At 43.8% G+C, this 20,476-nt stretch overlaps 10 protein-coding genes and 1 non-coding gene across 11 annotated transcripts; 6 read left to right on the top strand and 5 right to left on the bottom strand.

The window, feature by feature from the left end:
* Positions 1 to 348: 348 nt before the first annotated feature.
* Positions 349 to 3,627, top strand: PSD2 (LALA0S06e01860g1_1; the record flags this gene model as incomplete). Its single annotated transcript, XM_022771759.1, has 1 exon — positions 349 to 3,627. The coding sequence occupies one exon, from the start codon at positions 349 to 351 to the stop codon at positions 3,625 to 3,627; it is 3,279 nt and encodes a 1,092-aa protein (XP_022628930.1).
* Positions 3,628 to 4,059: 432 nt separating this feature from the next.
* Positions 4,060 to 5,541, top strand: POL31 (LALA0S06e01882g1_1; the record flags this gene model as incomplete). The annotated part of the gene is made up of 2 exons (XM_022771760.1): positions 4,060 to 4,085; positions 4,170 to 5,541. The coding sequence occupies 2 exons, from the start codon at positions 4,060 to 4,062 to the stop codon at positions 5,539 to 5,541; spliced, it is 1,398 nt and encodes a 465-aa protein (XP_022628931.1).
* A 38-nt stretch (positions 5,542 to 5,579) lies between these two features.
* MSM1 (LALA0S06e01904g1_1) lies at positions 5,580 to 7,313 on the bottom strand (the record flags this gene model as incomplete). Its single annotated transcript, XM_022771761.1, has 1 exon — positions 5,580 to 7,313. One exon carries the CDS (start codon positions 7,311 to 7,313, stop codon positions 5,580 to 5,582), a length of 1,734 nt encoding a protein of 577 aa, XP_022628932.1.
* Positions 7,314 to 7,579: 266 nt separating this feature from the next.
* YIP1 (LALA0S06e01926g1_1) lies at positions 7,580 to 8,329 on the bottom strand (the record flags this gene model as incomplete). Its single annotated transcript, XM_022771762.1, has 1 exon — positions 7,580 to 8,329. One exon carries the CDS (start codon positions 8,327 to 8,329, stop codon positions 7,580 to 7,582), a length of 750 nt encoding a protein of 249 aa, XP_022628933.1.
* Positions 8,330 to 11,212: 2,883 nt separating this feature from the next.
* On the top strand, positions 11,213 to 12,319 carry RBG2 (LALA0S06e01948g1_1; the record flags this gene model as incomplete). The annotated part of the gene is made up of 1 exon (XM_022771763.1): positions 11,213 to 12,319. The coding sequence occupies one exon, from the start codon at positions 11,213 to 11,215 to the stop codon at positions 12,317 to 12,319; it is 1,107 nt and encodes a 368-aa protein (XP_022628934.1).
* Positions 12,320 to 12,719: 400 nt separating this feature from the next.
* LALA0_S06e01970r lies at positions 12,720 to 12,801 on the top strand. Its single transcript has one exon. It is a non-coding gene; the product is annotated as a tRNA-Ser (tRNA).
* Positions 12,802 to 13,485: 684 nt separating this feature from the next.
* LALA0_S06e01992g (LALA0S06e01992g1_1) lies at positions 13,486 to 14,514 on the bottom strand (the record flags this gene model as incomplete). Its single annotated transcript, XM_022771764.1, has 1 exon — positions 13,486 to 14,514. The coding sequence occupies one exon, from the start codon at positions 14,512 to 14,514 to the stop codon at positions 13,486 to 13,488; it is 1,029 nt and encodes a 342-aa protein (XP_022628935.1).
* Positions 14,515 to 15,030: 516 nt separating this feature from the next.
* On the top strand, positions 15,031 to 15,450 carry LALA0_S06e02014g (LALA0S06e02014g1_1; the record flags this gene model as incomplete). The annotated part of the gene is made up of 1 exon (XM_022771765.1): positions 15,031 to 15,450. One exon carries the CDS (start codon positions 15,031 to 15,033, stop codon positions 15,448 to 15,450), a length of 420 nt encoding a protein of 139 aa, XP_022628936.1.
* Positions 15,451 to 16,966: 1,516 nt separating this feature from the next.
* RLP24 (LALA0S06e02036g1_1) lies at positions 16,967 to 17,551 on the bottom strand (the record flags this gene model as incomplete). The annotated part of the gene is made up of 1 exon (XM_022771767.1): positions 16,967 to 17,551. The coding sequence occupies one exon, from the start codon at positions 17,549 to 17,551 to the stop codon at positions 16,967 to 16,969; it is 585 nt and encodes a 194-aa protein (XP_022628937.1).
* A 394-nt stretch (positions 17,552 to 17,945) lies between these two features.
* PAM18 (LALA0S06e02058g1_1) lies at positions 17,946 to 18,443 on the top strand (the record flags this gene model as incomplete). Its single annotated transcript, XM_022771768.1, has 1 exon — positions 17,946 to 18,443. One exon carries the CDS (start codon positions 17,946 to 17,948, stop codon positions 18,441 to 18,443), a length of 498 nt encoding a protein of 165 aa, XP_022628938.1.
* Positions 18,444 to 18,536: 93 nt separating this feature from the next.
* Positions 18,537 to 19,370, bottom strand: NSE1 (LALA0S06e02080g1_1; the record flags this gene model as incomplete). The annotated part of the gene is made up of 1 exon (XM_022771769.1): positions 18,537 to 19,370. The coding sequence occupies one exon, from the start codon at positions 19,368 to 19,370 to the stop codon at positions 18,537 to 18,539; it is 834 nt and encodes a 277-aa protein (XP_022628939.1).
* Positions 19,371 to 20,476: the final 1,106 nt, after the last annotated feature.

Consider the following 20,476-nt stretch of genomic DNA (forward strand, 5'->3'; position numbering starts at 1 on the left):
TGCAGACGTCGAATCATATGGCTCTCAATACTTTTGATATCGGATGCCTCAATTTCAACCCATAGCGGCTCAAAGCTCTACCTTAACGGGCATTTCGGTGAGACTTTCTTATCACTTTGTACTTGTGTGACGCTTCTTTTCAACGAAAAGTACTCTTGAATATATTTCACATACATAAGTATGTATATATATATATATATAAATCCAGCCTCGAGTCCACAACCTTAACCCATCGACTTCAACTGCAGGACCGTAGCATGGCTTTGAAGCAGGAACCAGGTCCTCAATTGTCTCTGCTAGGTTAAATCGTACTCATTCATTCAAACTCTCCAAGAAAAACGGTCCAAAATGGGTATCATACGACGCAAGAAAAGAGAACCGCGATTGACGCTAAAAATTAACGCCCTGCAGGCTCACAACATCACAGTAGAGAACTCTGGTTGTAACCCTATCTGTGTGGCAATCAGCAATGGTAAGTTCAGTCGAACTGCCAAACAAAAGAACACCAGCTCGCCGTCATGGAACCAAGTGCTTAAATTGAAATTACCCCGGAAATCAGCATCGGAGTATGTACGCATAGTGGTCTACGACGTTTTGAGCAACGCTGTCGACGATAATGCCGTTGATAATTTACGGTCTCAAGAGGAAGCATCCCGCAATTACGATAGTTCCAGTCGTTACCTTTACTTGGGCGAACTGCGGATCTCACTGCGAGATATATTTCGACGCAAAGATCAACCTACAAGCTACAATTTTTCGAAAAATGCTGCTTGGTACCCACTCTTCAACCGCAATAGCTTGAAATTCATGCATCATGACATCCAGAATGCCCCACCATATCTTGCAACAGGGCAAATTCAATTGGCCATTTCGTTGAGTTGCACCCGGGGAACAAGCCTCATCAAAGCCTTCAATGAGTGGATTACAGATACCTCGACTAATTCATCTTCTGCTTCTTCTTCTTCAAGGCCAGGTCTTGTAAACAAAAGCTCTGCCAAACTTGCTAATTCGGAGCTACCCTCTAGTTCCACCACGGTGGGCGACTCAATAAGTACCAAAGGAACCCCGGTTGATGACGGTGACGATGAAAGCGTGACGGATTTCGAGGAAATAATTCAAGAAGACCCAGATATCGACGAAGCGCTTGGAAGTTATAGTGAGATCAACGACGACGATGCCGATGAAGAGGATTTCGATGTTGAGGACATCGAAGGTGATGAAAACGTCGATTTCGATGGGGTTGAAGGCAACAATGTGGACACTGAAAAGTTTCTAGGACTTCTAGAATACGAGGACCCAGTCGACGACCCTGAAGACATAAGCTCCACTGACGATGTAGATAGCAACCACCTCGATTTGGCCAAGGTTGCAACTGCTCTCGACGAATACGATGTGGCGTTGTCAAAATCTGATCTTGAAATCTCTGCGGCACCTTCTACCATCAAAACACCCTCTTACTTTACAAAGGGCGGGAGTGACGACACGAGCGACGCGAATTCGATCAAAACCAATCGATTTCTTTCTTTACGCAATCGTCGTCGTAGGCCCCACCGATCCCGCCGTGGAATGGTTACTGAGAACTATGAGCTATCGAAACAAGGTCATGCCACTGGTGTGGTATTCATGGATATCGAAAGCATCGTTAATTTGCCAGCTCTGAAAAACAAGTTTTCCAAAACTTACATGATGGATCCCTTTGTTGTCGTTGCATTTGGTCGGAGAGTCTTCAAAACATCTTGCAAAAAACACTCGCTGAACCCTACCTTCAACGAGCGGCTCGCTTTTGAAGTTTTCCCTAGCGAGACGAATTTCAGTTTCCATTTCAGAGTCATTGACAAAGATTCATTTTCGTACCACGACAAAGTAGCTAGTGGGGACATGTCTTGGAGTGAATTGATTCAAAAGCATAATGGTAGGCATCACGGTGACGAATGGACATCTTTAAAAATACCTCTCAATTTTAGTGACTCAATTGACTCTAATAGTTCTGAACCCGTCCTGAACATAAAATTCAAGTTTGCAGCTTACTCGGATTTGAAAAAGCATTTTTGGGAAAGAGCTCTCAACAGGCTCTGTAAAACCGACGCACTTGATGTTGTTGAAGTCAGTCTATTGATGGAAAAGTTGGGTACGTTTTCTTATGACGAAATCAATGACTTCTTCTATCATTTCAACAAGTCACCTTGGTCTCATGACGTGCTAACCAAGAAAGAATTGGTTACCTATTTGCAGTTTTCCAAAGGATCTTCCGGGTTTAAGGGAATTAGAAGATGCCCATTGTGCTCTCGCCGTTGTAAAACCACCAAACGTAGTGCAAGCATCAAGTTATTGCCCGAAAATGACCTGATAACGCATTTTTCGATATGCTCATCCAGCGAAGATAGAAGAAGAATGTTGAGACCCTCGTATGTGTCGTCAGACTTTGCCACGAAACGATGGTTTTCCAAATTTTTGATAAAGCTGACATACGGGAAATATGCCTTGGGCTCGAACAATGCCAACATTCTGGTCCAAGACAGGGACTCTGGGATTGTGCTAGAAGAGAAAATAAGTGCACACGTCAGGCTTGGCATTCGGATTATCTACAATGCCAAAGGAACACAATCAAAAAAATTCAAAAATCTATTGAAGAACCAGTCTATAAAGCAGGGAAGGAAGTTTGACAGTCCTTCCTCAGTCAAACAAATTGTTCCCTTCATCAAATTTCACTCGCTGGACCTTTCTGAATGTGAAGAGACGCCTTATGGGACTTTCAACGAGTTCTTTTTCAGGAAACTCAAGCCAGGAAGCAGATCACCGGAAGTTGACGATCCCCAAGTGTTGCTTTCTCCGGCTGATAGTAGATGCACCGTCTTTTCAACCATCAAATCTTCGAAAGAGGTCTGGATCAAGGGCAGAAATTTCACACTTGCAAAGCTCACTGGCAATCATCATCCTGAAATCTTCAATGACGCTTCGTGTAGCATTGGCATTTTCCGCCTGGCACCTCAAGATTATCATCGATTCCATTCTCCATGCAGCGGTGTAGTTGGAAAGCCGCTTGAAATCTCTGGGGAGTATTACACCGTCAATCCAATGGCGGTCAGAACAGAACTGGACGTCTTTGGTGAAAATGTGCGTACTGTACTGCCAATCCATTCTCCAGAGTTTGGTACGATTTTATACATTGCCGTTGGTGCAATGATGGTCGGGTCAATCATTTTCACTTGCAAAGAGGGTCAAAAGATCGAACGGGGACAAGAATTGGGGTACTTCAAGTTTGGAGGATCGACCATACTGCTTGTCATATCGTCGCAAAACGTACTTTTCGATACTGATCTGCTCCAAAACTCGCACGAACAGATCGAAACTCTGGTGAAAGTCGGCATGAGCGTGGGGCACACGCCTGGCGTGCAGGAACACAAGCGTGAGAAGCACGTTCCGACGAGCGAGGCCGATATTGACAGAATAAAGCGCACGATATCCGTTTCTGCAGAGTCTGCTAATCATGTAGGCAACGTGAGTTGGGAATTTCGCGATTTGCGAAAACGACTAGAGGCTAGAACAGAAATAACCAATCCTGCTGAAGTGTCAGATCCCACAGAAGCAGCTGATGATCTCGAACTTTCCAGTATAATTGATCGATAAGAACGCAACTTTCGTTTTTTGGTGTGAACAGTTCACTGTCGAAACAGAACAGAATCATAGTTCAGATTTCAATGCTGGCTCCTAGCCTCCCAGATGTCAAAAAGTGTTGCCATGCTTTCTTCGTTTTTAGAAAACACTTTTCAAGACAAAATGTTCGATACAAGAGACAGGGGAATCAGAGCTCATCCCAAAAGAAAACTTAGAGAGACCACACATTTTCATCAATTCTCTGAATGCCTAGCTGGCACTCCAAAGTTCCCAACTGGAGATCGACATAGGACAACATCTCAAAGTATCGAGCGTGCGACCTTCACCAGTCACGTGCGAGATTTATGCTCGTGAAACATGATGTGATAATAATATACTACTTCCATTGAAAGTTTATCAGCGATGAGATGGAAACTCGCTGACAAAACCGTCAGAAAACAAACCATGGACACCGTTTTGAACCGCTTCAAGTATGCAATTGGCTTAAGCTAGATCTGGGCTATGCTTTTGGAAATTTTTCGGCTCTTTACTAACTTCTAGCTTTTGTTCTGCAGCGAATCAAGAAAATACTCGAGTCCCGATTCAATCACACGTCAAGAGCTGGCCAATGGACTTAAAGAAAACCCATTTTGGCTGGAATATGAGTCTCGCAAATACGATGGTCAATACTTCCATATGTACCAGCACAGATTGAAAGTGCTGCGAGAAAGAGTCACCAAAAACTGTGACATCAAATGGGACTCTCATTTCAGACTCAACGGCAGAACGGTGGTTAAAAAGAACAAAGTTCTGGATATCCAGGCCAACGAGCCATGTTGGTGTGTCGGGACCATCTATTGCGAGCTGAAATACAAGCCCAATGTTTTGGAAGAAGTGGTGAACGACGTGTATGGTGCACCGGATCTGGTCAAAAGTTACACTGACGCAGAAGGCTCAGACGAGATCATGTTGGAAGATGAGAGTGGGCGTCTGCTACTGGTTGGGGACATTGTGAAAGCCAAACCGTTTGTGAGTGGTACCGTTCTGGGCATTTTGGGGATGGAAGCTGACGCCGGATCTTTCCAGGTCTTAGACGTATGTTATCCGGTTGCGTTACCTCAGCCGGTCTTCCCTAAACAAGTAAATGCGGGGAAAATCGCTCTTGTTTCTGGTTTGAACCTTCGTCCCGATAATCCGCAATTGTCTTTAAGGTTGCAATTGCTTCAAGACTACCTAACCGGTGACTTGGTGAATGCAGAAGTGGTTTCCAAAATCAGAAGATTAATTATAAGTGGTAACTCTTTGAATGCATCTGATCCTTCGACACTAGCCGGTTGTCTGAACGACTTTGGAACGTTCATAGGCAACGTACTGCAATCACTTCCAATTGATCTGATGCCTGGCGCATGCGATCCTAGTGACCAAAGTCTACCTCAACAGCCGCTCCATAAGGCACTCTTTGAAGGCACAATAAAACCTCTTTTCCAAACTGTTCAGAATGAGCTCTTCTCGCCTACCACAAATCCAGTATGGCTGGATTTTGATGGCGTTTCGTTACTAGGAACAAGCGGGCAAAACATCGATGACATATGCAAGTATATTGTCCCCAATGGATCCAGTTCAGAAGCTGATCGTTACGAGCAAAACGAGATAGAAACAAGACTCAACATGATTGAAGGGTGTTTGAAATGGCAAAATATAGCACCCACGGCACCCGACACGCTTTGGTGTTATCCCTATAAATCGAATGATCCATTTATTTTGAGCAAACTGCCGCATGTCTATTTCATTGGAAATCAACCTGTTTTCGCCTCACGGACCGTGAAGCTTGAAGGCGGACACGACGTCAAAATTATCACAATACCTGAGTTTAGTGAGACAGGAGAGATTGTCATACTGGACTTGGAAACATTGGACACAGAAGTAGTGAAAATCGATGTGATATAGTACTATTTACACGCATAACATGATAAGGATAGGAGATCTTAAGTTTTTACTCTGAGTGGAATTCTCTTGATGGCCACGGGTCGACCCTTTTCGTTAGCCCGAGATGCGTACGCATGGTCCGCACCTAGAATCACATCCCCCAAAGACCTTTTACTGTGAGACACATCAAGACGATCAAGCAACTGTCTCGACAGAGATGGTATAATGGGTTGTGAAAGGATCGCGGTTATCCGAACTACTTCGACAGCCATGAAAAGAATGGCGTCCTGCTCCACCCCCGACTTGAGCCATGGTGTGCTGGTTTGTACAAAGGCATTGGCCTCATTGATGACATCGCGCAATAAACTTAGGGCAGACCTGGTATCAAGCTTCTCGATTTTGTCATGGAAGGATGATGGAAGACATCCTAGCTTCTGTTCTAAGCTTGAGAAGGCGGCGAGAAGGCCTGGATCATTCAAAGACTCTAATAACTTCTGACGGCTTCCATCAGCAGAGCAGAAGGTTTTAATGGCCCTTGAAAGGTCGAATTTCGATCCGCAGCACCTGTTGAGTAAATTTCCCCATTTCGAAACTAGTTGTTCTCTTGTGGAATGGAGACGTTCTTCACGGAAATCACCGTCGGCCTCGATGTGGGAGTTTTCAAGAACGTACCATCTTACCGGATCACATCCGTAGTATGATATCATTTCCAGAGGATCGACCACATTACCCAACGACTTGCTCATCTTGGTGCCACCGGAAAGCCAATGTCCATGGACGATTATCTGTTTTGGTAACGGCAGACCGGCTGCAAGTAGAAAAGCTGGCCAGTAAATGGTATGGAACTTGGCAATATCCTTCCCGATGAGGTGAGTAGTATTTATCCACCAGTGGTGGGCGTCTTGTGCAATTTCCACACCCTTGTGTTTAAGCACAACATTCTTTTTTTCTGCAACGGCATCAAAACCACCAACGGATGTCAAATAGTTGCACAAGGCATCAAACCAAACATAGATCTTTTGCGATGAATCCTGTGGGACGTCGATTCCCCATCTTATTCTCGAGGACGGTCTTGAGACTGACAGGTCTCGAAGATGAGACTCGCGCAACTCATTTAGGATGTGCTGACGCCTGGTGGCCGGAAAGATGAACTCAGGGTTCTCTTTTTCAAGATAGGACAACAACTGATCCTGGAAAGCCGACAGCTTGAAAAAATAGTTGGTTTCTGTATGATAAACAACCTCGTTTCGCGTCTCTGTGTTTATGAAGGGTTTGTCGTTGTCAATATCACTGTGTGACAGTGCAAGTTCCTGCCCATCTATTCCAATCTGAACAATTTTCGAGTCTGGATAAAAACACTCATCAGAGACTGAATACCACCCATCATGCTTGCCCTTGTAGATATAGCCGCGCTCCCAACACCTGTTCCATAGTTTTTGGACACATTCTATGTGATCTGGATCCGTTGTACGGATAAACCGAGTGTAGTCCACATTTGCCTGTTGATCTAGTTTGATGAAGTCCTGGCACAGTTTGTCCACGAAAGGTTTCGGACTAGCAAAACCATTCTTTTCACTTGCAGCTTGAATTTTAAGACCATGCTCATCGGTTCCGGTTGTAAGAAGTGACCTTTGACCCAGCATGGCATGCCATCTTTTACTCACATCGCACAACAAACTTGAGTATAAATGCCCGAGATGAGGTCGGGCGTTGGGGTAAAAAATCGGCGTGGTTATGTGGTATGTTTGGCCCCTCCATACCTCTTTTAAAGTTTTCTGGAAGCTTGTTTTCATACGTAAACCATCCAAAAACCTTGGCACTCTTTGCCGATGCGATGGACCTCGAAAAGTTGGTAGGCCTAATACTTAATTAGGCTGGGCGACGACCTTCGAGCATACGTGAATGATGACCCGTTGAGAAACAACCGTTTGTAAGGTGATCGAGACCGTTTGAGAGCGGCTTTGAACACTATTGGCTTGTCCTTTATACGCCGATCTTTTTCTTAAACTTGACTTGTTTTCTAGCCAATTTGGTCTTCAGTTTCATGGTGTATTCGCTTTTACACGAATATGGCCATTAATGCAAAAACGCTGTAAAAAATGGACAAAGGATACGCAATGAGAACCCTGGTGTTGTGCAAGTGCATGGCAGCGGTAAAGAATCCCGAGGATGACCAAGTGCACCAACAGACGAAGACCAAAGCTAGTGTGTATCCCAGAACGTTGTTGAGCGAAGCGAAAACGCCAATCAAGGATAACAGACATAACGGCAAGAAACAGTAGCCCAAAATGGACGCCGTTCTTAGAAATAGTTGATCGGACTGACGCTGTGTGCTATCGACGGTGCCGCCACTAGTGTTGCCTCCGCTTCCCATCAACTTTAACAGCGTGTGCAATGAGACCGTGCCGAACAAGGCCACACCGTAAATGTATCCAAAATGCACTTTGCCAGCGGCCAACAATAAAGTGCCGAACAAAAGACAAAAAATTAGCGGACCGGCTAAATCACAGTCGGCTACGACCTCCAGAGGAAGCGAATCTGCCCTCTGCAAAGGTGTGAGTACCATCTTGGTTTTGCTCACAATGTGAGAGAAATTGATACCAATCTCTTCCAAAAGAGGCAGCTCGTCAGGATAGCCCTTAGTAGAGAGTGCATTGAGTACGCCGGAGGCCAATGGCTCACGCGCAAACGCTTGTCCAGATGCCGGTTGTTGCGAAAAAGACATGGATCCTTGAGGTACTTGAAATGGTGCAGAAGATTGGTAAAAGTTGTTGCCTTCGTTGGCTAGTCCAGGGTTGTAGAAAGACATGGTTCAAAGGTTGGTTTTGTCAGGGATTTGTATACTAAAGGTTCGCGTTAAGTGTGAATTTAAACGAAAATAGGCTTATTTACAGCGGTTTTTTTTGGCAAAAAATCGTGAAGCGGTGTTGAACTGAGACTAATTGCACGTAAATGTAAGTTTCAAGCCCCACAGTGGTCTTTTGATGCTGATATACCTGTTATTTGCCTTACTTTGATGGTTTCGATGATTTCTACAATACGTTACGTATTTCCAATGCGTATAAAGTCTATGTCACTTTGTACGCAAACTTTCAAAAATGGGATTTCAACCAAGAATCTTTTAATCTGACTAGCTAGATGGATACGGTAAGCTGAAATCAAAACCCTGTGTATTTTCCTACAAGTTTAGAGATTCTTGAACGTGTCTTTATGTTTGCTGTGTTATATAACTAGTCACGTGACCTAGATATAAGAAATTTATAAGACTTGTAAGGGTCTGTAGCATTCTCGCTGACTATAATTCTGTTCGCAGGAAGAAGCTCTTCCATCGGGCAGTGGGTTTCAGTTTCTTGATTTCGATTTTCCTTCCAAACGGATTTTTTACTGTCACTTTTTCCCATTCAGTCGCCAAACTTTCTTGTCACGCAAAGATCCAGCCATTAGTCTGTATGGTTCCTGTCTGAAGACCTTCATAGTCTTCATACAACATACTGTGATAGCACTCTCAAATATGGTTATTGATGTTGCTCTGTTCCTCACCAAATGTCACTTCGGTATAATATTTATCTCGCCGTAAAAGCCATAGTTTCGAGAACATACTTCCAATAGCCTACTCGCAGTTATTAGGAGCAGCCAATTCATTTCTCAAAACTGATTAGTGAATGGTTAGTAACACCAGTTTGCAAAGCTTCGTTGTCATTGTAAAGTATTCCTGCCGCTCTTTTCATGTCTATCACGTGAGAGTTGAGCCTATGCCAGGGTCGTTGAGCAACTAGGAACAGCGACACACCTACAATTGAAGGACTCGAGCATCAATTAATTTGGTTTAGCTTTATTCTAAGATTCAAGTAATTGTATGGTTGCTTTGGAAATCTTGAATGAGCTCAACAGGCCTGCCCAAGATATAATCTGCTAAATTTACGAATCAATTATCTTTCATCTTTATTCAAGATGTTGTAACTCTCAGTCAAAGCTGAAATTAGGATCTGATTCTCAGTCTTCCAGACAGAACTGTTCGAGATAAGCATCATATGGATTATCGCTTTGACAGTCGATTATGGTGATTTTCTCAACTCGCACGATTTAAAGGCTGGATGTGATGAGATATTCACCGATCCTGAACGAGATTTTTCTGGCGTGTCAGATACTGCCTTCATTTTTTATTGTGACGGCCTACAAAAAATGGATGTGGCATGGGCTACAGAATCAGTTCAATTCTTTGTGCGGGACAAAAGTGCATTTTGTAGAAGAAGGTAGCCCCGTTTGTCCTCGTTTTAGGACGTTTCACAACAGCTGTACCACACTTTAGGCCAATACTGTTCTGTGCAAGGATTTTCCTTAAAGTTGTACAGGTTCAAGTGCACCGCTACTCGCAAATTCTAGTAATCGGTGAATCATCGATGAGGGGGAAAAAGTCCATACCAATAACATAGGAAGCGCTCAAACTATTAGGACAGGCGGCTACATTTATACTGGAGTACGTCAAGCTGCATGTCTTCTGGTTGTCCACGTCTCTTGGTTTTATTCTGTCGCTGCCATAAATTCAGATCACGTGACAGCTTTTACCTTTATCCTGACACTACACTTACAACAAAGTTGTGATATGAAGTACCCGTTTTTGAATGATTATGTTTATCGAAATCTAGTTTCGCACCCCTTTAGCTGGTGTCATCGGTTCACAAGGCTCCAGGGTTTCATCCTATCAGTTATTACCGAAAATTAGAAAACGTACACCCTTCTGTAGAAAGTCACGGTTCTCCGTTCAGGAAGGTATCAGAAAGAGAACCGTCAATGAAGGCATCTTCAAATTGTCGCTGGTAACATCCTCTTTCTGAAAGATCTGTTTATGGAAGTCACATTGAGTGGAAGACGCTCTTATAATCGAGTCTGGCCCTGATGACAGCGACGGATAAGGTGAAAGTGATACATTTTCATACTACCATCAGGACTGCCTCTGACATGGACATTCGATGAGCTCCTATAATCAACGAGACAGTGTTCATGAGGGGGGAAGGTTCCGGCACCTCTATTTCATGGTTTAAACGATGACCAGTGAGTTCAAATGTCGTTCCCCCCAGCACAAAATGTCTTCAACGACGCAATAATCCAATGTGCGAGATTTCTGAAATGAACTAACGACACCGGCTAGGTTGGGTTTTACAAACATTGTTAGGAACATACTTTGTATCAGAAGCACGATCAGTCATGAGTTAAATCACAATATTTCAATTTCGCATCAATTAAAAAAATATCGAATTCAGCCAATGGTCAATACCTTCCGCTAGTAACATAGGACACCACAAACATTTCGCTTTCATCCGCTAAGCTCTATCAAAACACGTTGCTCTCTACCTTTCCCTCGATCATTTTTGAATAAAAGCCAGATTTCTAGGTGAAACTTGAGAATTTGAAGCCAACAAAAATGTAAGGGAAAATGAAAATTCATTAACTCAAATAACACCAAAATTCAAATCGAACAAAAGCCTCAAAACTATCGCCTAATCTGGTCTCAAATCTATCCTGGATTGCCGGCTAAATCGAAATGTCACTGAATCTCTAGTTAATATCAGTTCGTACGACAGATGTTGAATCCAAGCTACTACAGATTAAACCAAAGCTCTTCTTCGAAAGTACGTTAAACTCATCGGAACCAACTTTCAAGCACCAAAAGTAGACATTCAAACAGATCAAGATGGGGGTTATCGAGAAGATCAAGGCCATTGAGGAGGAAATGGCTCGGACGCAAAAAAACAAAGCGACCGAGTACCATTTGGGTCTTTTAAAAGGTAAATTAGCTCGTCTAAGACAACAGCTTTTAGCAGAAGAAACGGCACCCACAGGTGGTGGCGGAACAGGATTTGAAGTGGCCAAGTCTGGAGATGCTCGTGCGGTTTTGATTGGTTTCCCCTCGGTAGGAAAATCGTCACTTTTGAGTAAAATAACGACCACCAAAGCTGAAGTTGCCCATTACGCTTTCACTACTCTTACATCAGTACCTGGTGTACTTAAATATCAGGGTGCAGAAGTGCAGATTGTAGATCTTCCGGGAATCATTTATGGGGCGTCCCAGGGGAAAGGTCGTGGACGACAAGTGATATCGACAGCTAGAACCGCAGATTTAATCTTGATGGTTTTGGATGCTACAAAAGGTGCACACCAGCGTGAGTCGTTGGAAAAGGAACTGGAATCTGTCGGGATCCGTTTGAACAAAGCAAAACCCAACATCTACTATAAAAAGAAGGAAACCGGCGGTGTCAAAGTGACATTCACTTCGCCTTCCAAAGCGAACCTTACAGAGGAAGCTATCAAGGGTATTTTAAAGGACTACAGGATACACAATGCGGATGTACTGGTGCGTGACGACAAGTGTACAATTGATGATTTTATCGACATTTTGAACGATCAACATTGCAGCTACATCAAGTGTCTATACGCATACAACAAGATAGATGCAGTCTCGTTAGAAGAAGTTGATCGTTTGGCGAGAGAGCCAAACACTGTGGTGATGTCGTGCGAAACCGAGTTGGGACTCGATGATGTCGTGGACGAAATATGGTACCAACTGAATCTCAGCCGTGTTTTTACAAAAAAGAGAGGCATAAAACCAGATTTCTCAGATCCCTTGGTGGTGAGAAACAATTCAACAGTAGGTGATTTGTGTCACTCGATCCATAGAGACTTCAAAGATAAGTTCAAATATGCACTGGTCTGGGGGTCCTCAGCTAAGCATTCCCCACAGAAATGTGGATTGACGCATAAGATTCATGACGAAGATGTAGTGAGTCTTTTTACCAAATAATTTACATGTAATGTTGTGCTGTTAAATAGTTGTGAATTTACTTTGAAGAATGATAGAAATGCGAGACTTATAAAAGTTCGTGCACGATGGAATGCATGTAGAAGCAGTGAGCGTTTAATTATTCAAGCGAGTCCTTGTTTAGTATGTTACTTGCAAACAGCAAATATTTCCAATTGTAAAACTCTAGATGTTCGTTGTATAGCATAAACTTAAAAACATGCAAGGAAAAGTGAACCTTGAAACAAACGCATTTCTGATCTTCTGGTCTCTAGATATTTCAGTGAGCTCTGCGAATGGAACATAAGATCGTGGTAGTTGGAATAGAAACTGTCGTCTTTCTCGTCTCGTTTTTTAAAACAGTCAGTAGGATGCAGTTGCAAGGGCAACATATCAGGAATAAGGCAATTTGGCCGAGTGGTTAAGGCGTAAGATTAGAAATCTTTTGGGCTCTGCCCGCGCAGGTTCGAATCCTGCAGTTGTCGTTATTTTTTGGTGCTTTCGAACAAGTGGTTTTATTTGAAATTACCCAAGTATTATAAAGTGATGGGTGTCAGTTAACAAATAAGTACGTGTATGACGTCCAATCGATCTTCGTAAGATGTCAGCTAGTTGTTCTCATTTGAAGGATAGAAGTCGTGTTATTTTTCTTGCACATCGTCTAATATTCTCTATGGAACCAAGACTTCATTTAACTTGGTCCGCCAAAAACAGTCTTCTTTTCAACTTACTGAGAAAAATAGTCTATTGATCTTGTAAATTCAAAGGCTCTCCCGACAGGTAATTTGGCATCAAATAAGAACAAGAAACGTATGGATTCCCGGGTTTGGCTAAAGTAAACCTAGGCTTCTGAGATAGGGCTTTAAGTATCTTTCATATGTTCTGGTCGTTTAAAGCGATGATAGCTCATCTCATTTCATCAATGACGCAGGTAACTCATCGGCTGATCTTGTCTCCATCTTACTGAAGCTAAAGGTGCTCGCTCTTCGTCTGTCCAATCAAGGCTCTTACAAGGTACACGTCACTCCAGGATTTCGAAAACTCGCTTCTAGCGAACTTTCATTATAATAAAGAACTATATCGAGTGGTAACAATCGACTACTGCTCGCCTTTATATAAGATTTACTTGGTCATAAAAAAACTTTGGTCTCGTTGCAGCTGCTTTTTCTTCAAGCCTTCAATGGAACGTTCAATCTCTTGAAGCCACCGTTGTCTCTGCAGTTTTCTTGGTGAATGGCCATCAATCTTTGAGCTTCCAATGGGTCCTCAGCTTCGTTAGGTTCTGCCCAGGACAAGTACTCGTTGGAGTAGTTGGCCTTGTAGTCGGCTGGCAAGATCTCTAGTCTCTTACCGTAACCGGTAACCTTGTTCCAGTCACGGTGGACGTTGAACAAAGAGCTAGAGAAGTAAGCGTAACATCTTTGGTATTGCTTGAAAGTCATGTCGGTGTCCAATTCTGGCTTGAAGTCGATATACTCCTTCCAGGCGTCAATTGGGCTAGCCAAGATGTAGTCGGTAGCTTTCTTGACGGCCTTCATGAACTTTCTGACCTTTTCTGGATTAGCAGCCAAAAACTCATCGTTGCAAATGTACAAAATGGTGCAGAAACAGCAGCAGCCTAGACAGGCCAACTTGTCGATTCTCAACATCTTGGCGTCCGTAACGGGCTTGCCCTGCTGCTTCAAGTACTCTTCCAATTGCACTTGTTGCATGCACTCGATACCGATACCGGCGTCGATCTTGCCCTCGATGATGTACTTGGCAACGTTCATACCACATCTGACGGCAGTGTAGTCAGAAGGGGTCATTCCGTAGGCCTTAGTCAATTCGTCCAGCTGGATCTTTCCGAACTCACCAACGTAACCGACCTTCTTGCCCTTTAGGGACCGGAAGTCATCGGTGATACCGCGACCGGCCAAATACAACAAACCGGTGAATGGCTCATCCAATAGGGATCCCACGGAAGTGACAGGGAAGCCTCTGGCCTTGGCAGCCAGAGTATGGATCATGGCTTTCAAACCCATGTCAACTTTACCGGAACCAATCAATTCCGTGACGTCAGATGGGTTAGTTGGCTCCAAAAGAGCCACGTCCAAACCTTGCTCCTTGAAGTAGCCCTTTTGGTTGGCCAAGAAGAGAGGGATATGGTATGGGGCTGGTTGCCAGTTCAAAAGAAAGGTGATTTTGTCGGTAGACATTATCGATGAGGATGATATTTAGCTTACTGTTTGAGTGGTAGAAGAAAGACAAAAGCTGGAAAAAACTCGCAACACAACCATCTCTCAAAATTAGAAGTCTCCATCAACTACTTATATATGAATTCCACGCCTCAAGAGCTCAAGAATGGCTCCGAACGCCCTTCTATCGTCAAAACCTCGACATTATTCTAAAACCTGCTCGAGCCTAATAATTACCTTATTCTATGTATTGGCTGATGTTCCCACTCCTAAGGTAACTCCGAAGCCAGCTTCAAAAAACGATTCGAGATCACCTCAAAGCACCCTAATTCGTAGAATTTCGTGATTGAAGAAGTCCCGGCGTTAATCAGGGCTTTGAGTATACAATTGTATCTGTTTAATTTCAGTTTTGGTTATGCACTGTCGAGATGGAAGTGACATGCATTAAGCGATATACCAGCTATTAAAAGACAACTTCAAGAACTTTTTGAGATCTTGAGAGAATCTGTTGGGAGGAAGCCCCAGAAGCATTTGGAGATGAGTTTAGTGATAGTTGACATGCGGAAAGTGTTTGATCTGGCCCAAAAAAATGGTTCGGTTTTGGGCGTGGACCGTTTAAGAGTGATAGGTCAATGTGTGGGTATCAAATCGCTACCAGATGATGCAGATAAGCTGCAATTGGTGCTACAGAACCTTAAAGAATTGGACCAGGATACAGGCTATACGGTGGAAATATCGGTGAGCGAAGAAGCATGTTACGGAAGCTGCTGGACAAACGGAACGTTGATCGAGGGCAGTGTGTGTGATGTGAGATGTTGTGTGGTGGAGGGTCGGGTAGAGGCTATGGATGTGAAAGTTTGGTCGTTGGCGGAATTGCGGGCGTTTAAAGAGTTTTGGAAGAGTGAGGAAGGAGTGAAATGGCGCCAAATGTGCAATCAAGAGAGTAAAAATTGTTGAAGCACAACTGAACGATCGAGAGCGTCAGCGATCGATTGTGAATAATCGAGATACAAACGTGCACAACAGAGCAATCAAGACTCCTGAAAGCACAGCTGAACGACTGAGAGCATCAACGATCGATTGTGAAAGTTCAAGATATCTCTGAGTACAATTAAGCAATCGAGAGCGCCAGCGATCGAATGTGAATATTTGAGTCAACCCAGGGCACAGTATAGCAATTTCAGGCTCTCAATTGTGGAAACGAAAGTCGCCCAAAGCACAGTTGCAAAGACTAAATTCACCCCAAACCACTTCGGAGCAATTACTGGCTCTCAACTTTGAAGACTTAAGTAACTCAAAGCACAATTGGGCAGTTGAGAGCGCCAGCGACTGATTATAAAGACTTATGTTACCCAGAGCACGATTGTAAAGATTGATGACACCTCAAAGCCTTTGAACAACTGCTGGCTCTCAATTCGAACTCAAGTCACCTACAGCACAAGAGCAAAGTCACCCCAGAGTGTAAAGCTATCTCGCAGCAGAATGGAACAAAAACCGGCTCTCAATGGTGAATTACCGAGATTGCATCGAGCACATTGCTTGAGACATCCAACTGTCGTTGGCGCTTTGAATCTCATGTAACGCCGGTTGTAATACTCCAACTAGCCGACAAATTGTCATCGCCAAATCCTCATCCTTCCCACCCTTCTCACCTTATCAATATGTGCTCTTCACCCTGCACACTTCAATCTTCCAATCCTCAATTCTTGGGACAAGTACTATCGCATCCATTTCTTTGATCTTGGCCACCAGGATCAACCCCAAATTGATATTCTCGCACCTCGTCTATCGAAGGAGCAAGTCATTCACTAGGTTCTTGCTCATAGATAAATGTGATCTGAAATCTAGACTCGAAGTAAAGACACAATTTTCTACTTCATCCTACCGCGTACTTCGAGAATGGTCAACATGTACAACTAGGTGCATACGGCATAGTAAAAAAGATAAATTACAATGCACTTGAACTGGATCTGCGATCTACGAATAGCTATCAAAGTTGAAGGAGAAGTGGTGTAGTTTTAGCCTATTCATCGAGCAAGGCTCCCCGATAGGGCATTAAATGAAGATATAAGTTCAGGATCCAAGGGCAAAAAAATCGGCGCCTATTTGCAACAAGGCTACGGCCACATACACCAGAGAGCCATGCAGCTCATTAAGTGTCATCCTAATTGCCGAACAGATTTTCTAGCTCGAGCCAAGTTTAGTCCATCTCTAAAATCCCGCCCAACACAATAGAGGTTACTACAAAGCTGCGCGCTACTTCGAATCGTGTGCCTGGAACCGTAGAAGTGCGGGGCCACGCAAACGTCACCAAAATCCTGTGTGCTTCGCTTCCTTTCTATTATACAAAGTTCTATTTAGTCTATTTCTCTTACCTGGCGGAATAACGAAAATAGCTGTAGCATGCACGTCCAGTCCCAGCAGCTTTTGTGTCTTGATGTTTGAAATACGGGGTTCTCGTTTGTCTTCTTGACTAAAACACAAGTTTCTTGTTCTTGCGCTTGTTTTTGAGAAGAACCTTTTGAGGTTGGGCCTCTTGCTCTTGCTCTTCCTCTTCCTCTTCTTCTTCTTCGCCGCTGTCCACATCCATTTCCTCGTCTTCCTCTGCCTCTGCTTCCTTTGCGGCAGCACGGGCCAGTTCCACGTCTCTGATGTTCAACAACTCCGGGTTCGACTCCACCAGCTTCTTGTCTCTGAGGAAATCGCGTTCCTTGTTTCCACGCATACGGTTCTTGTAGAACGCACGTTCTCTCTTCTGTCTGATCTCTTCCACTCTGGCCATGGCCCTCAAAGTCGTTGCAACCAGCTCTCTGTTGTACCGTACAGGAACGTTTCTGCGCTGTGCAAACGCCAGCGTGCTGTCCACAGCCAGTTCTTTACCGGCGGCCTTTCTGAACGCTTTGGTCCAACGCAGTTTTCTGGGGTTTCTGCGTTGCTTGAAGTTCTTGTGGCACTTCGACCTGCAAAACCGGAACTCCTTGGCGTCGTTTCTGACAAACATGATTCCATGACCGGGATATACCGGCGAAGAACAGAAATGACAGCTGTAAACTCTCATGCTGGCTTTTTTTTTTTCACTTGATGTGTGTACTCACGCTGCTTCTTACTGAACACTCAAACAAAGCCCAAATTTGACAACAAAATATCAACCTCTCAAGCCGTTGGAATAAGCCTGCTGAAAACTATTCTAACCTGTTCTAATGACAAGCTTTAACGTTTACTTGAGCTTTAGCTGTTGGAGCGTTAATGCTGTGATGCGATGCGATGAGATGAGATGAGATCATTAATTCCTAAAATTTTTCACTTTTTTAAACTCGGTCGTGGAGGGTGATCAGTGGCCATTTTTCATGTTAATAAATCAATCATTAAAGAACAGAAGAACAGAACATCATCTCATCGGCAGGATTATCGATCGAGAAAAGTAGTGTAAATTCGACGCTTTTTGACAGGAAATGGCACCTATAGAGGCTCCACAATTGGCGATCCCAGGCGAAGCATTTTCTGCGAATTCTGGGCTATCAAATGACGGTCTTACGGCCTCAAACGGCCCAGAATTTGCTCAACAACAGCAGGTGCGTCAGAGGAGTAATATGGACGAGAAATTTGACGAGTTTCTGAATCTTATGGGTCGCCACCCTGTTCTGACAGGAGTGGGCGGGTTTCTGGGACTATATTTCGCCGCTGGGGCTTTCAAAAGCATTTCAAAAATGCTTGGAGGCGGAAAAACGGGCGTGCAGTTTGTGAAAGGAGGGTTCGACGGTAAGATGAACTCCAAAGAGGCAATGCAGATCCTAAATTTAACCGAAAGTAACCTCAACCGCAAAAAATTGAAAGAGGTCCACAGACGGATCATGCTGGCCAACCATCCGGACAAAGGCGGAAGTCCGTATCTGGCCACCAAGATCAACGAAGCCAAGGATTTCCTCGAGAAAAGAGGGCTGCGGAAATGATAACAGGACCCGGTGTGTGGTGCCAGGGAAACATTAACCCATGTAGATAGTAGTAAAAGTGTATTTTTTCTTTTCGGGGTACCTCTCTTTGTCTCACGTCATGTAAACGGCTTGTTCGAGGCTCGAGTTGCAGTTGGGACATGCGGTCCCAACATGCGCCAAAAAATGGCGCAGACATGCCACATGCCACGCTTTCTCGTTGCACTGGCATTGAACGCCTTCTAAAGCTAGTTCGTCGCAAACCGTGCACTCAAGCACGTTGTATCGGTCGCGTATGTAGGTTTGAAGTTCCGCTAGTGCCCGCACACCTAGGCCAAAACGTCCATGACTGGTTTCGTAAAACCACCGCAGTTGGCAAAGTCTTGCTAGAAGGTTCTCTACCTTCACTGCATCCATTTCCTCGTACTGGCACAGCTCTCCAGACCCACAAGTATGATACAGTCTGAGTTGTAGACCCTGGAAATCGGAAGAGTCGAATTTTTCGCCAAAAATTACATCCACTGCGTCCTCAATAAGACTCTTGGAACCCTCTACTTCAACAGCACGTTTTTCGCCCAAAAATCTTTGAATCGCCCATTGCACAAAATTGAGCTCGTCAAGACTGAGTCTTGTAGCTGCTTTGGTATCTTCTGCCGGTGCAAGATCGACATAAACGTAGCTCCACCCACCATATCGATTTCTCAGTCTGGTAACTTTGTAATCCAACGCGTTCAGCGTCAAATTGACCCTCGCCATCCATTTATTGAGCCGAGACTGCCATTCATTATCGTTTCGATCTGTTTCTTCAAGCGTTTTTAATGCCTTCAACAGTTGATCTTCATCACAAGCACCGCGATGTAAGAGAAGGTACTGTAGTAATAGCTTGTTGGCATCTTGCTCGTCGAGTGGAGCACTCAATTGTGAGCTGTTGTGCGGTTGCTCATCCATTTTGGCATTATACGATTTCCTGTCAGCAGTGCGATGGACTAATTGTTATTATTGTAAATTCGTCAAGATTGGATACTACTAAAGTTTGACAATGGGGAAAGGATATACTGAGCTCAAGTTTGTGATTCGATGAAAATGTTTAGAACACAATCGATGTGTGTTTGACACTGATTTTTGGGTGCTTTTCCTTCCTTGGGAGTGTGTGTTTAGCAGCTGTTCTTGAGCACCGAAAAATGATCATGAAGTGCAAAATTTCAGCATTCCCGTGACATCAGATTTAGCAGGAGTAGAATTGGAAAAAGGGAGATCATTATCAACCATAGGTTCCACTACCTCATCGCTAGGACGTTAGAAAGAGAGTAAGATGGTGTTGGAAAACTACATGCTCACGTGATAAAATGGAACAGAACCATTTTGATGATTAAATCTAGCGATAAAGAGTTTCCGAAGGATTTAATTATGCTTGTAGGAAAGTTTCAAGCTTAATACCGAATTATCTTAAGTCATGGGGTTGATCTCACTTTTTTTTAGAATTTGAACATGGCAAAAGCTGATAATGAGTTTTTTGAACGAAGGTACGCATGCAAAAACAAAACATTCGTATCAAGTGGAGTATGTCACGAAACCAATGGAAGTTACCGTGTACCAGCTCTCTGGTATACATCCTTTTCGGGCTTCAATGTTCAATGCTAGAAAAGCTCGTTTGTTTGTCACTTTTTACCTAATCTGTCGCTGTCACTGAGTCACGTGACCCCAAACAAATTTAAACATAAGAGAATTTAAGGTCTTTTTGGCATGTTCGAATGCTAGTGTTGAGTGTCACAGCTTCCAAATCAACTGTTTATTGACTATGCTACTTCCTTTAGTTCCATCGATCGCTGGGAACAGTATGGAGAAAGCAGACGTCGCCAAGACTACGGTGATGCACTAGCAATTTTTTTCTTGCTAAATCGTCAGGTAGTGATCACATTGCATTCATCCTGTTCACTGTCATGATTATCGCTGCTTCCTCCTGACAAATCTGGACCTTGGGCGCCGCTCCTGTCACATATCCGCCACGTGACCCGTCATTTCACACAAGTTCCTTCACTAGCGCTGTTATTACT

The sequence above is a fragment of the Lachancea lanzarotensis genome, scaffold LALA0S06 (genome assembly GCF_000938715.1).
Source record: "Lachancea lanzarotensis genome assembly LALA0, scaffold LALA0S06, whole genome shotgun sequence".
Lineage (NCBI taxonomy): Eukaryota > Fungi > Ascomycota > Saccharomycetes > Saccharomycetales > Saccharomycetaceae > Lachancea > Lachancea lanzarotensis.